General features: G+C 41.1%; 1 protein-coding gene across 2 annotated transcripts in view; it reads left to right on the top strand.

Annotated features, from left to right (window-relative positions):
* The first annotated feature begins 864 nt into the window (after window positions 1-864).
* The window catches only part of dock9b (dedicator of cytokinesis 9b), a 40,054-nt gene continuing 25,756 nt past the window's right edge, over window positions 865-15,162 (top strand). For both annotated transcript variants that reach the window (XM_054623959.1, XM_054623960.1), the window contains exons 1-10: window positions 865-981; window positions 3,172-3,288; window positions 8,733-8,822; window positions 10,031-10,113; window positions 11,494-11,563; window positions 12,187-12,282; window positions 13,135-13,269; window positions 13,440-13,614; window positions 13,931-13,986; window positions 15,014-15,088. In XM_054623959.1, coding sequence (XP_054479934.1) covers window positions 865-981; window positions 3,172-3,288; window positions 8,733-8,822; window positions 10,031-10,113; window positions 11,494-11,563; window positions 12,187-12,282; window positions 13,135-13,269; window positions 13,440-13,614; window positions 13,931-13,986; window positions 15,014-15,088 — 1,014 coding nt within the window. The remainder of the gene's footprint in view (window positions 982-3,171; window positions 3,289-8,732; window positions 8,823-10,030; window positions 10,114-11,493; window positions 11,564-12,186; window positions 12,283-13,134; window positions 13,270-13,439; window positions 13,615-13,930; window positions 13,987-15,013; window positions 15,089-15,162) is intronic.

Raw genomic sequence — 15,162 nt, forward strand, 5'->3', positions numbered from 1 at the left:
TTTACTGAAGTAATATATTAAGTGAGAAGTAGGATCATTTTCTCATAGACTTCTATACAACCGGAGGAGTCGCCCCCTGACTGCCATTAGAGAGAAAGCAAGTTTAAGACACTTACGGATTGGCTTCAATTTTTAGGGCTGGAAGTTGCTGCCTGGTAGCTCCTCATCTCTACTTGAGACTGGAGGCTCTAGGCTACATTGTACAATGTTATAGGAGTGCTGTGATAAATCAAGAAAGTGCTCTCTTAGCTACAGGCCATTGACATCTACAGTATACTGTCTATTTTGGGTGCCCCTATTATTATTGATTGTCAGTATTACTTATCTTCTCTTGCGCCTACTACCCAGAAATGTATTTCATTGGTCTTCTGAATTTGCACAAAGTATTTACCCTTTAATTTAGGATGGCAAACAACTTTTTTTCCATTCACTTCCTCGTGTCTTCTACCATTCCTTTATATTCTCACACACTCACACACACACAAGGCAGGTGGAGCAGGCACATGACAACATGATCTCTGGGCCTCTTTCAAAGTTTTTAAAGGGGGGAGTGGTCCATTTCTCCCTCCCCCCTCCTCCCCCTCGCACACTGTACTTACAAACACACGCTCACAGCTGCACAGCTGTGAGGGTGGGAGGGGCCCTACCCTTCCGATGAGAGACAGAGCTGGGGAGAGAGAGTGAAAGGGGGAGCGGGAGGCCGGGCTCCTGCCATTGAGAACAGAAGAGGGAATCTCACTGGACGTCTGCAAAAAGCTTTCCCTACCTTCACGCGCACACACTGCAGGGCAACTCTGTGCCATGGCAGCACCGTGTGTGCAGTGAGTCTCACACCTGTTTACCAGCAGGCAGGAATTGGCCACCATGCAGGGCCGGGCTGGCAAAGCCCCCAAAAGGGAGATGGTGATAGAGTCTCCACAGCAGTACAAGAGCCTGGCTGAGATTGAGGAAGAGGTGGAGGCCGGGTCACAGGTGGCAGTGGTAAGTGCGCACTGTGCCATCTTTCCACATAGTAGTATATTTTTTTCTTGTAAAAATCTTTTTTTTGGTTGTAAATGGAACTGATCTGATTTTTTTTTATCTCTCAGATTCCCTTCCAAGAGCTTTGAAGATTTTTTTTCTTTTAAAAGGGTTAGACGGAAATGGGAAATAGCAGCTTCAGGGCAGACCCCCCTCAAGGGGGTTGAATGTTGATCTTTTTTTAGGAAATGGAGCACTTGTGGATCTCTTTGTTCATTAGCTGTTCCTCACAGCCTCACAGTCAGGCGGGTTGTCAAGTTGGCTTCAAAGTTGGTGCATTGATAAAAGATGCAGGTTTTTAAAATAACGCTGTGAAAAACAACCTATACTGTATTTTATTTTATTTTTTAAGCTGAAGCTAATTCCATAGTTTGACTGGTGTTTGGGAACTTAAGAATGTGCCACTTTACTGCTATAAAAATGGGATTTTATTGCAAAATTTTACTGAATTTGGATTAATTTCTGTTCAGCCAATCCAGATTATTATTATCAAACTGACAGTATTGTAATTTATACAGCACAATACCAGCCACATCTCCATCAGCCTTAAAGTTGAACATAATCACACAACTTTGTCTCTATTGTATTAATGTGAGATGATTACTGGGGTGTCACAGTTCACAGCTGCTTGTCGTTATATTGTGTCTGAATGGCGATAATCCAGTTGGAAATGTGGACCGAGCGATTTTCTGCTTATCAGATGATCTTTTACATCCAAAGGGCTGAGAGATATGGAGGGATATTTTCATGACATCACCGGGAGGATTGGCTGGACCAATGAAAATGTAAACGCCACGGTCAGACAAGCGTTTAATTGGCCTTGGTTTGTTATGTGCTCATCAGGCTCAGATCAAGAGGCTAATCCGAATAATATGGATCACAGCCGCGCCCGTCCGCTGGGCCAACATACAGAAAGATGGAACTCTGGGTAATATTTTGTCTAGTGGTAGATTTTTCAGTTTGTTTCTTTGTAACTAAAGGGAATTTAGCACTTCATTTAGGAGATTCCAGGTTCAAGCAACATTAGTTGGTTGGTCAGTCAACTTTGGTCCAATGACAATATCAAATATCTCCAAAAACTATTGGATAGCAAATTAGAAAATGTTAGCATGCTAACACACTAAACTAAGGTAGTGAACATGGTAAACATTATACCTTCTAAACACTAGCGTGTTAGCATTGTGGGCATGTTAGCATGCTGACATTAGCATGTAGCTTAGAGTATAAAGTGTTCCCTCTCCGAGCAGTATCACTATACTGATCATTTCTGTTCATAACTCTGGCCTTTCTTTGATGCAAAGGAAATAAAAGGGAGGAAATAATTGACATTGCTGAGTTCAGCTTTGATCTCCTTTTGTGTCAAGTTTTGTCCCACAACTTTGTGCACAGTGTCCTTATACCTGAGAATGAACTGAAATTAGGTTGGCTGTCACATACACACAAAAGAATAAAACAATATTAAAATCTGTATTATTTCAGCTTTCAATAGATCAAAGCTTTGTATACTTCCTTAGGATTTGAATAGTCACACGTGTGTGTCATATGAGAAGATGTGTTTTTTAATTATCACAGCCGGGCTCGTTTCTGTGGAATGTCAGAGCCAATGTCTGCTGCGTCGGGGGAGTTTAATCTCTCCATCAAGAACTATGCTCCGCTATCTTACTTTCTTTCAAGCATTTCTACAAAGCCATCTCTGTTATAATGTAGCATAAGGATTTACTAGTATGGGATCAAGAATACTGTTTGAACTGTACATCTTCCTGCAGTGAGCGTTGAGAGATTCTATTTGCTTCTCTAGTTGGGGTTTTTGAACGTGAGCTCATGACACAGTGGCTGGTACAATGGCGCACACAGACTCTCGCTCATCCATCCATCCCTCGCTTCTCTCCTCTAGCGTCTCCTCTTCTGTTAACCCACATTCACGTCTGTCTCTGTGCCAGTTCTTGCTGCTGTAGCTGTCAGTAAAAGACAATAGCAACTTGTTATCCAGACAGTATGAATACCCCAGACTTGTAACACTGATACCCTTATTAATTGTCAACGGATGATGAGAATTCAATGAAAGACCACAGCTGGACAGAATAAAAACACTTAGTCTGCCTTGCCACATTTTGCCACTTGCTGATCCTCTGCTGCAATCTGCTCTTTTAGGTAAAGCCGAAGATCATAGAGCCCCTGGACTATGAGAATGTGGTTCTGCAGAGGAAGACCCAGATCATCAGTGATGTTCTGCGGGACATGCTACAGTTCCCCATGGACGACTTCCAGGTAAGACATTCAGGGAGTTATGTATTATATACATCTTAGTTTAGCTCTTCCCATCTCATAGGTCAAACTGCAAATCAGAACATTGACCTAAAAGCTGGTCTTTATTAAGGATATTATGCCATTGACAATATGTTAGCATACCAGATGGAAATATCAGTTTCAACAAACCAAAAATCAACATCTGTTCTCAGCAGGTTGTTTTAAGTAATTGGGGAAACTACAATTCCGTCAGAGGGAAACAAATTATCTAGGATTATGTTTGTTGTTATACAAATACGTTTCTAATCAAAACCGGCATTAAATGTGCAAAGAATGGAGGTCATGGTGGATGGATGGTTCAAACAAACAAAAGACTTCGACCCTGGAGACCTCTCTTCATGTCCTGCGGGCAACCAGCGTGAAACCACAACTTAAGTAACATGGCGAAACTAACCTAAACAAGTAAACAAACACAGGTTTTTACCCAGGAGACCTCTTTTCATGTCGTGAAAGAAACCTGCCTAAAACCACAACTTAATTTACGTAGCAAAACCTATTTCAACTAATTTAAAACCAAACAATGATCTTGTACTAAACCTAACCAAGTAAACAAACACGGGATATTACCCAGGAGTCCAGTTTGAAACTTATTTTCCTTGCATACTAAACCTAAGTTTCTTAGCAAAAGTACTGATTTACAGTCCCCTACCGACAACTATCATCTTTATTTCTATTTTTACATTAACTAGCACCAGATGCAGTAGAAAGACTTGTTCCAGGAGTCTCTGTATTTTGTTTTTAAATGATCTTTTACTTAACCTAACCAAGTAGTTTTGTTTTTATTCACAAGGTTAACAACGTTTTTAAGAACTGCAACTGTAATCCGGGAGAAAATATGTTTCCTCCAAAATGTAGAAAATACAGTTTTGTTACATAGGAACAGAAATTTTATGAGAAAACAGTACTGGGGTGAGGCATTTTAAGTTAAGTAAGGACAGCAATATTTTATCAGGAAATAACTCCTGCAATGCACTGAGAAGAAGGATAAAATACGCTCTGACAGTGGATTTGTTTTATTTGAAAAGTAAACCTCAAAGTTACAGGTTTGAATGCAGGGAATGGTTAAAGGAAGCTGTGCATAGGAATACAGCTGTACTGTGTATGTATTTTTAGTTTCATAATTTGAATTCGAACACTTCATAGAGAGCTGCAGCATCAGAATGGCAGATATTCATGAAGCAAGAGTTGAGATGGAGGAGGAATAGTCCTTTTAGCAATAATCTCACCTCCATTCCGTGTTACCATGGGGAGAGAAACTAATATGATGAGAGGACAAGGGTCATGTGACTGACAGAGGAAGCCAAAGGCCCCAGATGGAATCTGCTCAGAGTAGAAATTAATAAATATGGATGACTGTAGTTTTGTCGAGCAGGATGTTGCGGAGGAAGTCCTACCATACACTGGAAGACTTAAGAAATACTAAAGTCCGGAACCCTCTCTCATCTGAAGACTATGACTCATAAGTAATAGTGTTTAGTTAAAGTCTATAAGATTTAGCAAAAACTGGGGATCTTCCAGGGTCACGATTCGAAGACTGCAACTGGATTCCTTTTGAGAATCCCACCCTGCCTCAGCAGATCGACCAACACAAATAGAAGCAAGCACAATACTGTATTGGTTGTTGATGTTAACGTTATGTTTGTGTTATTTGAAGTACCAAAAACTTAACATAGAAAAATCATCTTTGATAATAATATCAATTTTTTGAATTTCGTCAAAACGAGGAAAAGTTTGACCTATGACAGCTCGGAGCTTTATGACCACCGTTCAACGATCGGTACATTTCACATATGTCTTCTAGGAAATCAGCAACAGCTGAGCACAGCTGATGACGAGGTTACGTGCAAACTATAACATTACTTGCTGAACCCATATGTTAAATGTATAAATTGGACTTATACATGTACTGCATGTAATCGCTGGCTCACACTTTTATAAACATTTACACGCTGCGTAGATCTGCTTCATGTGTTCAAAGGAGCTCAAAGACCGTGTCAACATTACATCACCGTCGCGCTGAGGTGGATCTCAGCGGGTCCACTCCCAGTTTGAGAGAGCAAAAGAAAACAAGGACGGACTCAAATGTTTGTCATTCCTCAACTCTCCTGAAAAACATGCTAAGTAATCAAACTTTAAAGGATGAGTCTGGACATATTCATTATATTTCTTATTGCAATGAATGCATCTACTAACAAGAACTCCATTAAAAAACAAATCCAATCCCCCACAAAACCATCTTGCATAAATACTCACTAGAGCAAAAAACGTGTATTAATCCATCGCTGACAACAAATGCACTATTTTCTCCTGTTAGAATACCAATTGATGAAAACTACAATGCCCAGCTGTTTTAGCTAATCGTTATACATTTTATTGATATGCATTTGTGACCAGTTTTCTAAGATTCTCCCTTTCTCTGTCCGATTCGTTGATTGCCATATAGACAATGCCGTAACAGTCAAATTAGGGAAACGAACAAGAGAATGGAATGGAATCCGCACACAGAGCAATAACAAGAGTATGGTGGGAAATCTCAAACGTCTGCTTCTAGACTGTTTCACAATCAGTAGATGATGAGTGGTTTTCATTACAGGGCCGTCTGCAGAGCACAGCCATTAGTAGCTGCCCTTTCTGTGAGCGTGTGTGTGTGTGTGTTTGTACGGTCCGACCCAGTCCGTCCATCTGTCTAAGCTGCCATATGTTTTACATCACTGGGCTTAGAAAGGAGAGGAGAGGAGGGGAGGGGACCAGCCAGATATATGGGTCTAGCATGTGCACGTGCGCGAATGGATCGCACAGTAACTGTAGTGTGGAAGGAGGTGAAGTGTTGAGTTATGGATTAACTTCCCCTACATTCAGGTAGAACAGGAGGGATCCATGTATGGATATTAGACTGAATGTGGTCAAAATGTCCATTCATAACAGAGTATTCATTTCTATTTTGCATATTTGGAGTCTTCAAATGTTCCATCCTGCTCAAATAGAAAGATACAACACAGTCACTTTCATCTTTCAAAGTGGAAAGAGTTCCTTCAGAAGACTCCTCTCCTCCCGTCCCCCCGACCACTTTGCCCAGATATCCATGCTAGAGATTTGAATTCCTGGCTGGCATCATCCTATCTGCCTGTGTCACTGCCTGTGGGAACATGCTCCTCTGGCCCAGTGGACGCCATCAAAGCCCCGGTTTAATGACTGAAAGGAATGCTGTTAATTGGCAGCCGGCAGTTCTTACGGTTGATTGACAGGGGCGTGCTTTGGTCGAAGTCTCCCCGCGAGGGACTGCTGTGTGGGATAAAATGGTTTCTTTTCACTACAGACTGAGAAATAGGCTCTGAGATGTGTGCATCCCAATTTAAGTGTCTATGAAGCGTTATATTGAGTTATACAGCATTAAAATTCGGCCATTATCTACTCACCCTTGAGTTTTTAGGAGAACCAATAGCAGTGCAATTTAGCCCCAACTCATCCTGCTAACACACTATGGAAGTTGGCTTAAAAAAGTTTGGACCTTTTGCAGAATATAAGAGTTTAATGATGAAATCAATACTACTATCGTGTCTTTACACTGAATTTGATGCTAGAGCCAAGAGACGAGTTAGTTTAGGTTAGAGGAAACTGCTGGCTTAGCTTTACAAAAGGTAAAAAACCTACCAGCAGCTCTAAAGCTCACTAATTAGCATGTTATGTCTTGTTTAATCCGTGATGTTCTTACATTTTAACTTTTGAATGGATTAAACAAACAAGAAACAGAGCAAAGCTAGCTGAGTCCCCCTGCTACCAGTCTTTATGCTTAGCTAAGATATGAGAGTGGTATGGATGTATCATCTATTTCACAGTAGGAATGCAAATTTCCTGAATAAAATAGTTTTTTTTTGCTTTTAATAAGCTACTACAAAAGCATAAAAAGTCTGTTCATTTATATTCCAGGTATCTTTTGTAGCCGTACCCTGGCATTGTCGGCCTGAATTACTAATATTTTCCTCCTGTTTCACCTATCATTGGACTGACTAAAATTAGCTCAGTTTGGGCTACTGACAAGTCCTTGATAGCTATTGCAAGTGTAAATCGGAAAAAATGAGGACAGAATAACTGTATATGCTTGCCAGTGTGAGAATAGGAGATATATGACAAAACTAGGTCATTGTGCCACTGTTTCCTACTCGTCTTTGTGCGTTGAGTAGAAAAGCAGAACGCTCAGTGGGAGCAAGGCCTGCCAGCCCAACAGTCTTGATGCCCCGAGGCGCCTTTTGCTCCTCAGCTATGCATCCTAGCTCTCCACTCTCACTCTGTTTCTGTCTAATAGGGCTAGCAGGACGAAGAATTAGGACTGGAATAATACAAGCTGCAGAGAATTCTCTGCAGTACTGGCCATTGTTTTTTCTTTCAACTCAATAGAGCAAAAGTACTATCTCCTTTTATCTCTACTTCTTTAAATTTGTTTGAAAAGTTCAGAGTTGATGACCAATAATATGATATGACAACGATTTACATCCTTAAAGGGGACATATCCTGCTGATTTTCAGGTTCATACTTGTGTTTTGGTTTACTACTAGAAATTGTTTACATGCTTTTATGAAAAAAACACTATATTTATCTCATACTATCTTTTTTAATATACCTATAATAATCCTCTGTCTGAAACGCTCTATTTTAGCGCCTGTCTCTTTAAGACCTCTACCGAAAAGCCCAGTTTGCCCTGATTGATCAGCGTTTTCCAGTCCTCCACATAGGCTGTTGCCGAGTTTAGCGGCACTATTGCCTATGGTTCTATATTTGTGACATCACAAACTTATGGGAGTCCTTTTGACTCATTTAAAGGCAGAGTTTCTGAATGCAGGCTGCATGCATTTCTACGTGGATTTAGCATTGTGATGTATTTATAATCCCCAAAATACATGGAAATCTCACTTTGTCCCTTTTTAAATGAGAGGGAAACGTCACTCACAAAACCTGCATGTTTAGCTTATCTTACATGCTAGCTTCATATTTAGCAGACGGATATTAAGTGGTAACGATCTTTTCATCTAACTTTCGGCAAGAAGGTGAAGAAGGGGATTGCCAAAAATGTGAAACTATTCCATTAAATTTGAGTTTAGGCAATCAGAGCAAACAATCTGATGTGATTTGACCATCTGGAGGAATAAGAAAGCATAGCAGGGAGCAGGGAGCAGCGTCAGGAGGTTGATCTGTGGTTTACTTTGATCTCTGGCTCTCCCTCAAATAAGTTATTTGCCCTGTTGGGATCAATACAATTTCATATTATCATGAGGAGAATTAAAAACCAACACGGAATGGGTTTACTGTGCAAGTGAATCTGTATAAAAACACCAGCAGGATGTATCTGTTGTGCCAGTATCTTCCATCAGTCTGTTTTTCAATGCCTGCTTCCCCCTCTCTCGCCTCAGATCTCCACCCTGAGGCGCCAGAGCAGGACTCTGTTCTCCACCGTGCCAGAGACTGCAGAGAAAGAAGCTCACTCGCTGTTTGTCCAAGAGGTAAGACTAACACATACCTGGACGTAAGCCTGCTTCGTCCATTCCTTATCCCGCCCTCTCCATCCGTAGCGAATCTCTGCTTTATCCTTTTGTTTGGAGCGCAGCCATGTTTTTCTCTCCTTTCACCCAAACACAGGTGCTTCGCCTCTGTCCGGATAATGCAACTGGCTCTCACACCCTGAAGACCCATCAGATACCGTACATACATGAATCAAGCCAACGATTCATACTGATCTGTTTATGGTCTATATAAGCCAAACAGATTAGATTTCAGAGGATGCGAGTGAAGAGACAAGGGGATATGGTGCATGTCAAAAATGTTGCTGTTAGCCTTTAAATTAACTTCCATTTGCGTTCTCTGACCTCACGTGTTTCCTAACGGTGCAGTGGAATCAACCGCAGATGGAGTCCACAGTTCAGTGGTGGTTCACGTTGTGTTGTTTCAGGGGAGCAGGGGTTTGGTTGGGGTGCGGCCTGATAGAGCCTTGATAGGGGATAGTCCCCACGGCTGCAGCCAGAAATTACATCACAACTACATCTGGAGTCACTGGGAGGCCTTATACACATGGGCTGTTCTTTGTTTCCCCACTTTTTGGTGACCCTTCGCCTCAGTCGGCATGTGTATTTTATGAATTTCGCAGAATTGATGAACACATATTGGAATATCACCAAGACCAGTGTGGTAGTCTCTCTCCTCTCTATAGAAAGCAATTTAAAAAATGAATAATATAACCCCTCAAAAACACGTTGACTAGCAAACTTCCAGGGAACTTGAAGAGACAATGACCTAAAGAATTAGTATATGTTCCGAAATCTTACTTTCCCACCCGGATGGGACTGGATTCTCCAGGGGAGGTGGGGCGATTTCGACATTTCCTTAGCTGGTGGTCTGTGTTTTTAATATAGTCCGAAAGAACGAGTGTCTGGTATTTTTCACACCCTTCCTCAGTAATATTATCCACACCGACCTTCACTTAAATGGAAAGCGTTTAAGTAGTCTTCCCATGGCTCCTTCTGACAAATTTCCTTCAAATCCTAAAGTCTGCCTCCCATCCGAGTCCTAATGTTTTTGGACAGAACTCAAAATACTTTTTCCGAAGGTTGTTTTAGAAACCTGAGTCTGTCTGGACCATGTGTGTGAGTAAACGTCTTAATTTTCCTTTTGTTTAACTGACCCCTCAACCCGTCTCCACTCCCTGTCTCTGCAGTGCATCAAGACCTACAAGTCCGACTGGCATGTGGTCAACTACAAGTATGAGGAGTATTCTGGAGACTTCCGCCAGCTCCCAAAGTGAGTGTGCTCGCTGCAGCTATGCTAACAGGTGCCGTGAGGTGTAGAGTCACACACTGGATATGCAGTTTTAAAAGCAGAGAGGGTTGCATTATGGGTAATGTAGGATCAAGTGTTTTTAGATGCTTCCTCACGAGATGTTTATCACGTGTTTATTTGCCAAGCCATCCAATCGTTTTCTCGATAGCTTTATATCCATTAAAGCATGCGCCGTTCAGCTAATGGTCTGCTTTGTCCATCGTGTAGGACACAATAATTTAAAAGCCCTCAAAGGGATATTGTAAATCTTCTTTTGTTCAGTGTCACTGCCCTTTGTTTACAGCCCACAGAGTTTTAGCCAGAACTCAAGAAACACGGAAACCTGTGTCTCCCTCCAAGCTTTTCCACAACAATAGAAGGCTTCCTCTGTTTTTCTAGCAAGGATAAGCAGAGCTATTCTGGGACCGCTGTTGATATCGTTGAACCTCAAGGGAAATCCCACAATGTCTTGTGTGTCCTTGGTAGAGCCACTTTCCTTAAGCACGGGAATGTGCTTTACAGATGTTGTGTGTCATGTTTTAAACATTGTAGCGTAAAAACCTAGACAAGCTCTGGCCTTGGCCTTCACACTGTTTATGCTGCCAGTTCCCCCCGGGGACACTGGGTCTTGTAAAGGTCAAAGGGCAAACTCTCCGTCTGGGGTTTGAGCTGCACTTACAGAAGCAGCTGCAGCAATCAGGCTACATCCTGGAAAGCTAGAAGTTTTTTAGTTGCACTGAAATAACAAAAAAAACATCCTTTTGCAATTTGGACTTTTTGTATTCTGAAACATACAGATACATCTTTTAGAGCTACACAGTCATGAATCTGTAGTTCTTTTGATCCCTCTGTTACCTTTAAAGATGAATATGAAGACATATTAGGATTGTTATTTGCCAGAGACTTCTAGATTTAACAAATGTGATCTTGATCGCATCTTTTCCAGTCGTGGAAATTGAATTGGTTAATACTACTCAGGCTACAAAACCAGAACGCTTCCGATACTAAACTTTTGACCCATTGCCCAAAGATTCGCTTCTTGTACAAGCCAGAGCAGTTTTCAATATCCTTCTTCTGATTTACAACGGTTGTAACCCAATCGGTTGTTTCGCAAAATGTTATTACTGTTGTTCGATCAAATTTAACTACTTCACCTCATTCCTGTTGCTGTTTTAACATTTTTACACCTATGCTTTGGATTCTGCCTGTCTCTGTATGTGTGTGTAATTATGAATTACCATATTTTTGGGGGGGGATGTTTATATTTGAATCTGTAAAGTGTGCGGTACATGTAAGTCCATGCGGGATGTGCCCTTTAAGTAAACTGAAGCTGAGCTGACCTTCTTTTCTCTGTTCTTTCAGTAAGGTGTTGAGACCTGAGAAACTGGCAGCTCACCTGTTTGAGGTAGATGAAGATGTGGAAAAAGACGAGGTGAGCACAACAATCTAAAACGTTCTTTCCTCTTCGTTTAGGGAACATCATCTGTCCCATAGTCTTCATGTTAGGCAATAAGTTCAACCTTTCCCTAGGCCTCACCCAACCCAGTTCAAACTGAAACTTGATTACAAAGGAATGAAATAGAGCACAAACATTATATTGAATTTATTGCACAATATTTTATTCATTTATCTAATTTCTTTCCTTTAATACAAGCCAACCTTTGGATGTCTTGTTTAATGTTCCAGACCCACGCCGTTTCCCAGAATAGCTGACATCTTTGTGATCTTTTGTAGCATTTTAAGGGCACATCTCCATCTTACCTCGTTTCAGGCATTGATTTAACAGGAGGCCAGTGACCTTTGATGGACACACCGTCATGGCTAAAACCCCTGAGATTAGAAAAGTGAAGCGTTGCTATTAATGAAGAGCATCCTTCTCAGGACTTGTTGGTTTCAGCAGATATTTAAACTCAATGTGTATAAATAAATTCAAACAGCTTGTTTGTCTTTTCCGGGACACGCAGTCCGAAATGTATGTGATTCTCATCTGTGTTAAGTCTTATTTAAAGGTAGAGTACTTATATTAATGTTTGTTTTTGGAACCTCCTCTTGCAGGACACAGCTTCCCTCGGATCTCAGAAGGGAGGAGTGTCTAAACACGGCTGGCTGTACAAAGGCAACATGAACAGTGCAATCAGTGTTACAATGCGGGTGGGTATGGTGACAATTTAAAGGAAATATAACACTAAAATGATGGATTACGTTTGTTGTGATCCTAAAGTAATCAAGAGTCGTCTAAATGTAGGCCCATCTTAAAGGGTTACTTCTATGTTAGAAATATTATGTGTCTGACAACTTTATGGAAAGAACCTTACAGAGTAATACAATGTTTTTCTTAACCTTTAACCTGATGCTATCTGTTTGTTCTTGTGTCTAACCAAGTCTCGCTTTGGGAAGTCTCGTTCAAAAATTTGCGTCGCATCCACATTGCCGAAATCAACTAAATATTTAGCCATGACATTGAAAATCTACTCTCCCCAACTCTCACTCACGTTTTCACCGCCCGCTAGATTTCAGAACAGGACTTCTCCTTAAACGAGCTCCGGCTGCAGCGTTCTCCTTCAATACAGGACCAATTAAAAAAAAATTGTTGTCCTCATTAGTCACTTAGACACAAATCAATGGGATATAGGTACTAGGTTCCAAAATACCAAGGTTACCATTTAAAGCATTGAAAATAATAAATATTAATTAACTTCACGCACAAAATATCCTGCAAGGTTTACACCAAGGAGAATGGATCCCTGCTCCTTTTGATCATCTATCTTTCGTTTTAATAAAGAAGTAACCTTTTCTAATGGAAGAATGTATCTGTCTATCTGCCTCCCCCATTGTGTAATACTTGGGCTGTTAGTCTTTCGGCATGCAGAAAACAAAGATCTATAAATATTTGTTTTTTTACCCTATAGCTTAGCTTTCCCACGCCCCATCTTGACCCTTGTGGTATTTTTAGAGAGAAAGAGGCCTTTTGGGATGCTTACCATCTCTGTTTTCATCATCTAGTCCTTCAAGAGGAGATACTTCCATCTGGCCCAGCTAGGAGATGGATCCTACAACCTCAACTTCTACAAGGACGAGAACACCTCCAAGGATCCCAAAGGAACCATCTTCCTTGACTCATGCATGGGTGTTGTTCAGGTAAAAGATCTTATGCACTGGGGCTTTTAAAACCACCTCCCACAGTATGAATTCAGAAAAATTCAGTGTGCGTTCTTTCAGCTTCTTGTAGAAAATGGGCCGAGATGTAATAAAAACTTGAAAGGACCGAAATGGAGTTTATGAAATTGTTCGCCTTTGTGTCCTATCAGAACAGCAAAGTGCGTCGGTTCGCCTTCGAGCTGAAGATGCAGGACAAGAGCACGTTCCTGCTGGCTGCAGACAGCGAAGCAGAGATGGAGGAGTGGATCGGCACCCTCAACAAGATCCTCCACAGCAGCTTTGAACAGGCCATGCAGGAGAAGAGGAACGGGGACCTGCACGACGGTGGGTTTTTTGTGCATTTTTTATTTTATTTCCTTGACATCTTGTTTTTTCTCTTTTTAGCGGCTTCATTATTTATGCATGCATTTATGTGCAGTGTTTATTCCTGCATTTGTTTGCCTCCATGTAATTTGATGCTTGCTGCACCTGCGGGGCTTCTTAATTTATCTCTAGGATATTTCTTTATGAGAATCTCTCATGCTTGATGAACAACTTAATTGTTAAATATTTTTACTTATGTAATACTCCTCATAGAGAGGCCAACACATCATTATGTGTTATATAATTGTATCAGCTAACATGTTGATCTCTCCAACAGACGAGGAGCACGGAAAAACAGACCTCTCCTCCGGAGGTTTCCAAGACAGCTTTCAGGTAGACTGTTTTCCCCATCTGTAGTAATGCTAAAACAATGCTCACCTCCTCTGTTTGACCACATAACAAGCCACACCATATGGATTAGTCCACACACTGTAGAGGTGCCTTGGCTGTCTGAAGGTGCCACATGACCTCACTTGGAAGAAGTCTCAACTGTAACTGCTTTGCTTTGGGGTGGAATTGCCGAACAGCTGGATTTTCTGCAGCCAGGTTTCCTGTTGGTGCTAACCAAGCAAACATCTGCTACAGTGTGTATGGTCTCCAAATGCAGAGGCCAGATGAGGCCAAGACTGGTGCTAAACAGGAGTGGAACGTGGCAGTCTGGAAACAAACACTTAAAAGGCGTAGTTGTTGAATTGCAGTATTTACAGAGTCAACACATACATTACAAAAATCAAGTTTTTGGGTCCACGGGCACCTTGGCAATTCCCAGGAGGCAAACTAGCACCGCTTCAGCTACTAGTCCACACTCGGTGGGATGGAACTGGCTACCTCCGGTTCCCAAGCTCAGGAGTTGGTGGAGACCAAAAGAGTGTTAAAAGAGAGTGAACATAAGACTTGATGATTGCTAATGTGTCTGTTGTATCTGTAAATAGCTTGCTAGCATTTTACCCATACCAACTATAAAGTTGATGATATGTCAATATTGGGTTTTACAGCTTGTTGCAGTTCCCCCATGTGGCCAGAACAAAAAACAATAGGTTTTTCATGTTCATAGTAGATTGATGGACCCAAATCTGAAACATATCTTGTGGCTGTGAAACATTTTATCATCTTTTACAAATTCTTGCAAATGAGACTTTTCATTGTCTAGATGAGGTCCATCTAAATGACAGTTTAAAGTAAACAAAATCTAACTAAAGAGAAAATGTATAGGATAAGAAGGGGGGATGTTGAAGAAAATGTGGATATGTATTTACATTGCACTGACCACAATGAATACATACACTGTCCTTGGATTTCTTGATTACATTGTTGCATGTGGTGATGTTGAATTGCATTGTTTCTTTGCTTTGTTTAACAGACTGCCAGAGATATTGAGTCCAAAATGAGGAGTGAAGCTCGCCTGAAACTCTTCACTTTGGACCCTGACACACAGGTGACGAAGATAATACCTGACTTCATATATTAAAAATACACTAGCAAAAAAACCAGTTTTTACTGCAGTTATTT

This window comes from Anoplopoma fimbria, chromosome 22 (assembly GCF_027596085.1).
Source record: "Anoplopoma fimbria isolate UVic2021 breed Golden Eagle Sablefish chromosome 22, Afim_UVic_2022, whole genome shotgun sequence".
Lineage (NCBI taxonomy): Eukaryota > Metazoa > Chordata > Actinopteri > Perciformes > Anoplopomatidae > Anoplopoma > Anoplopoma fimbria.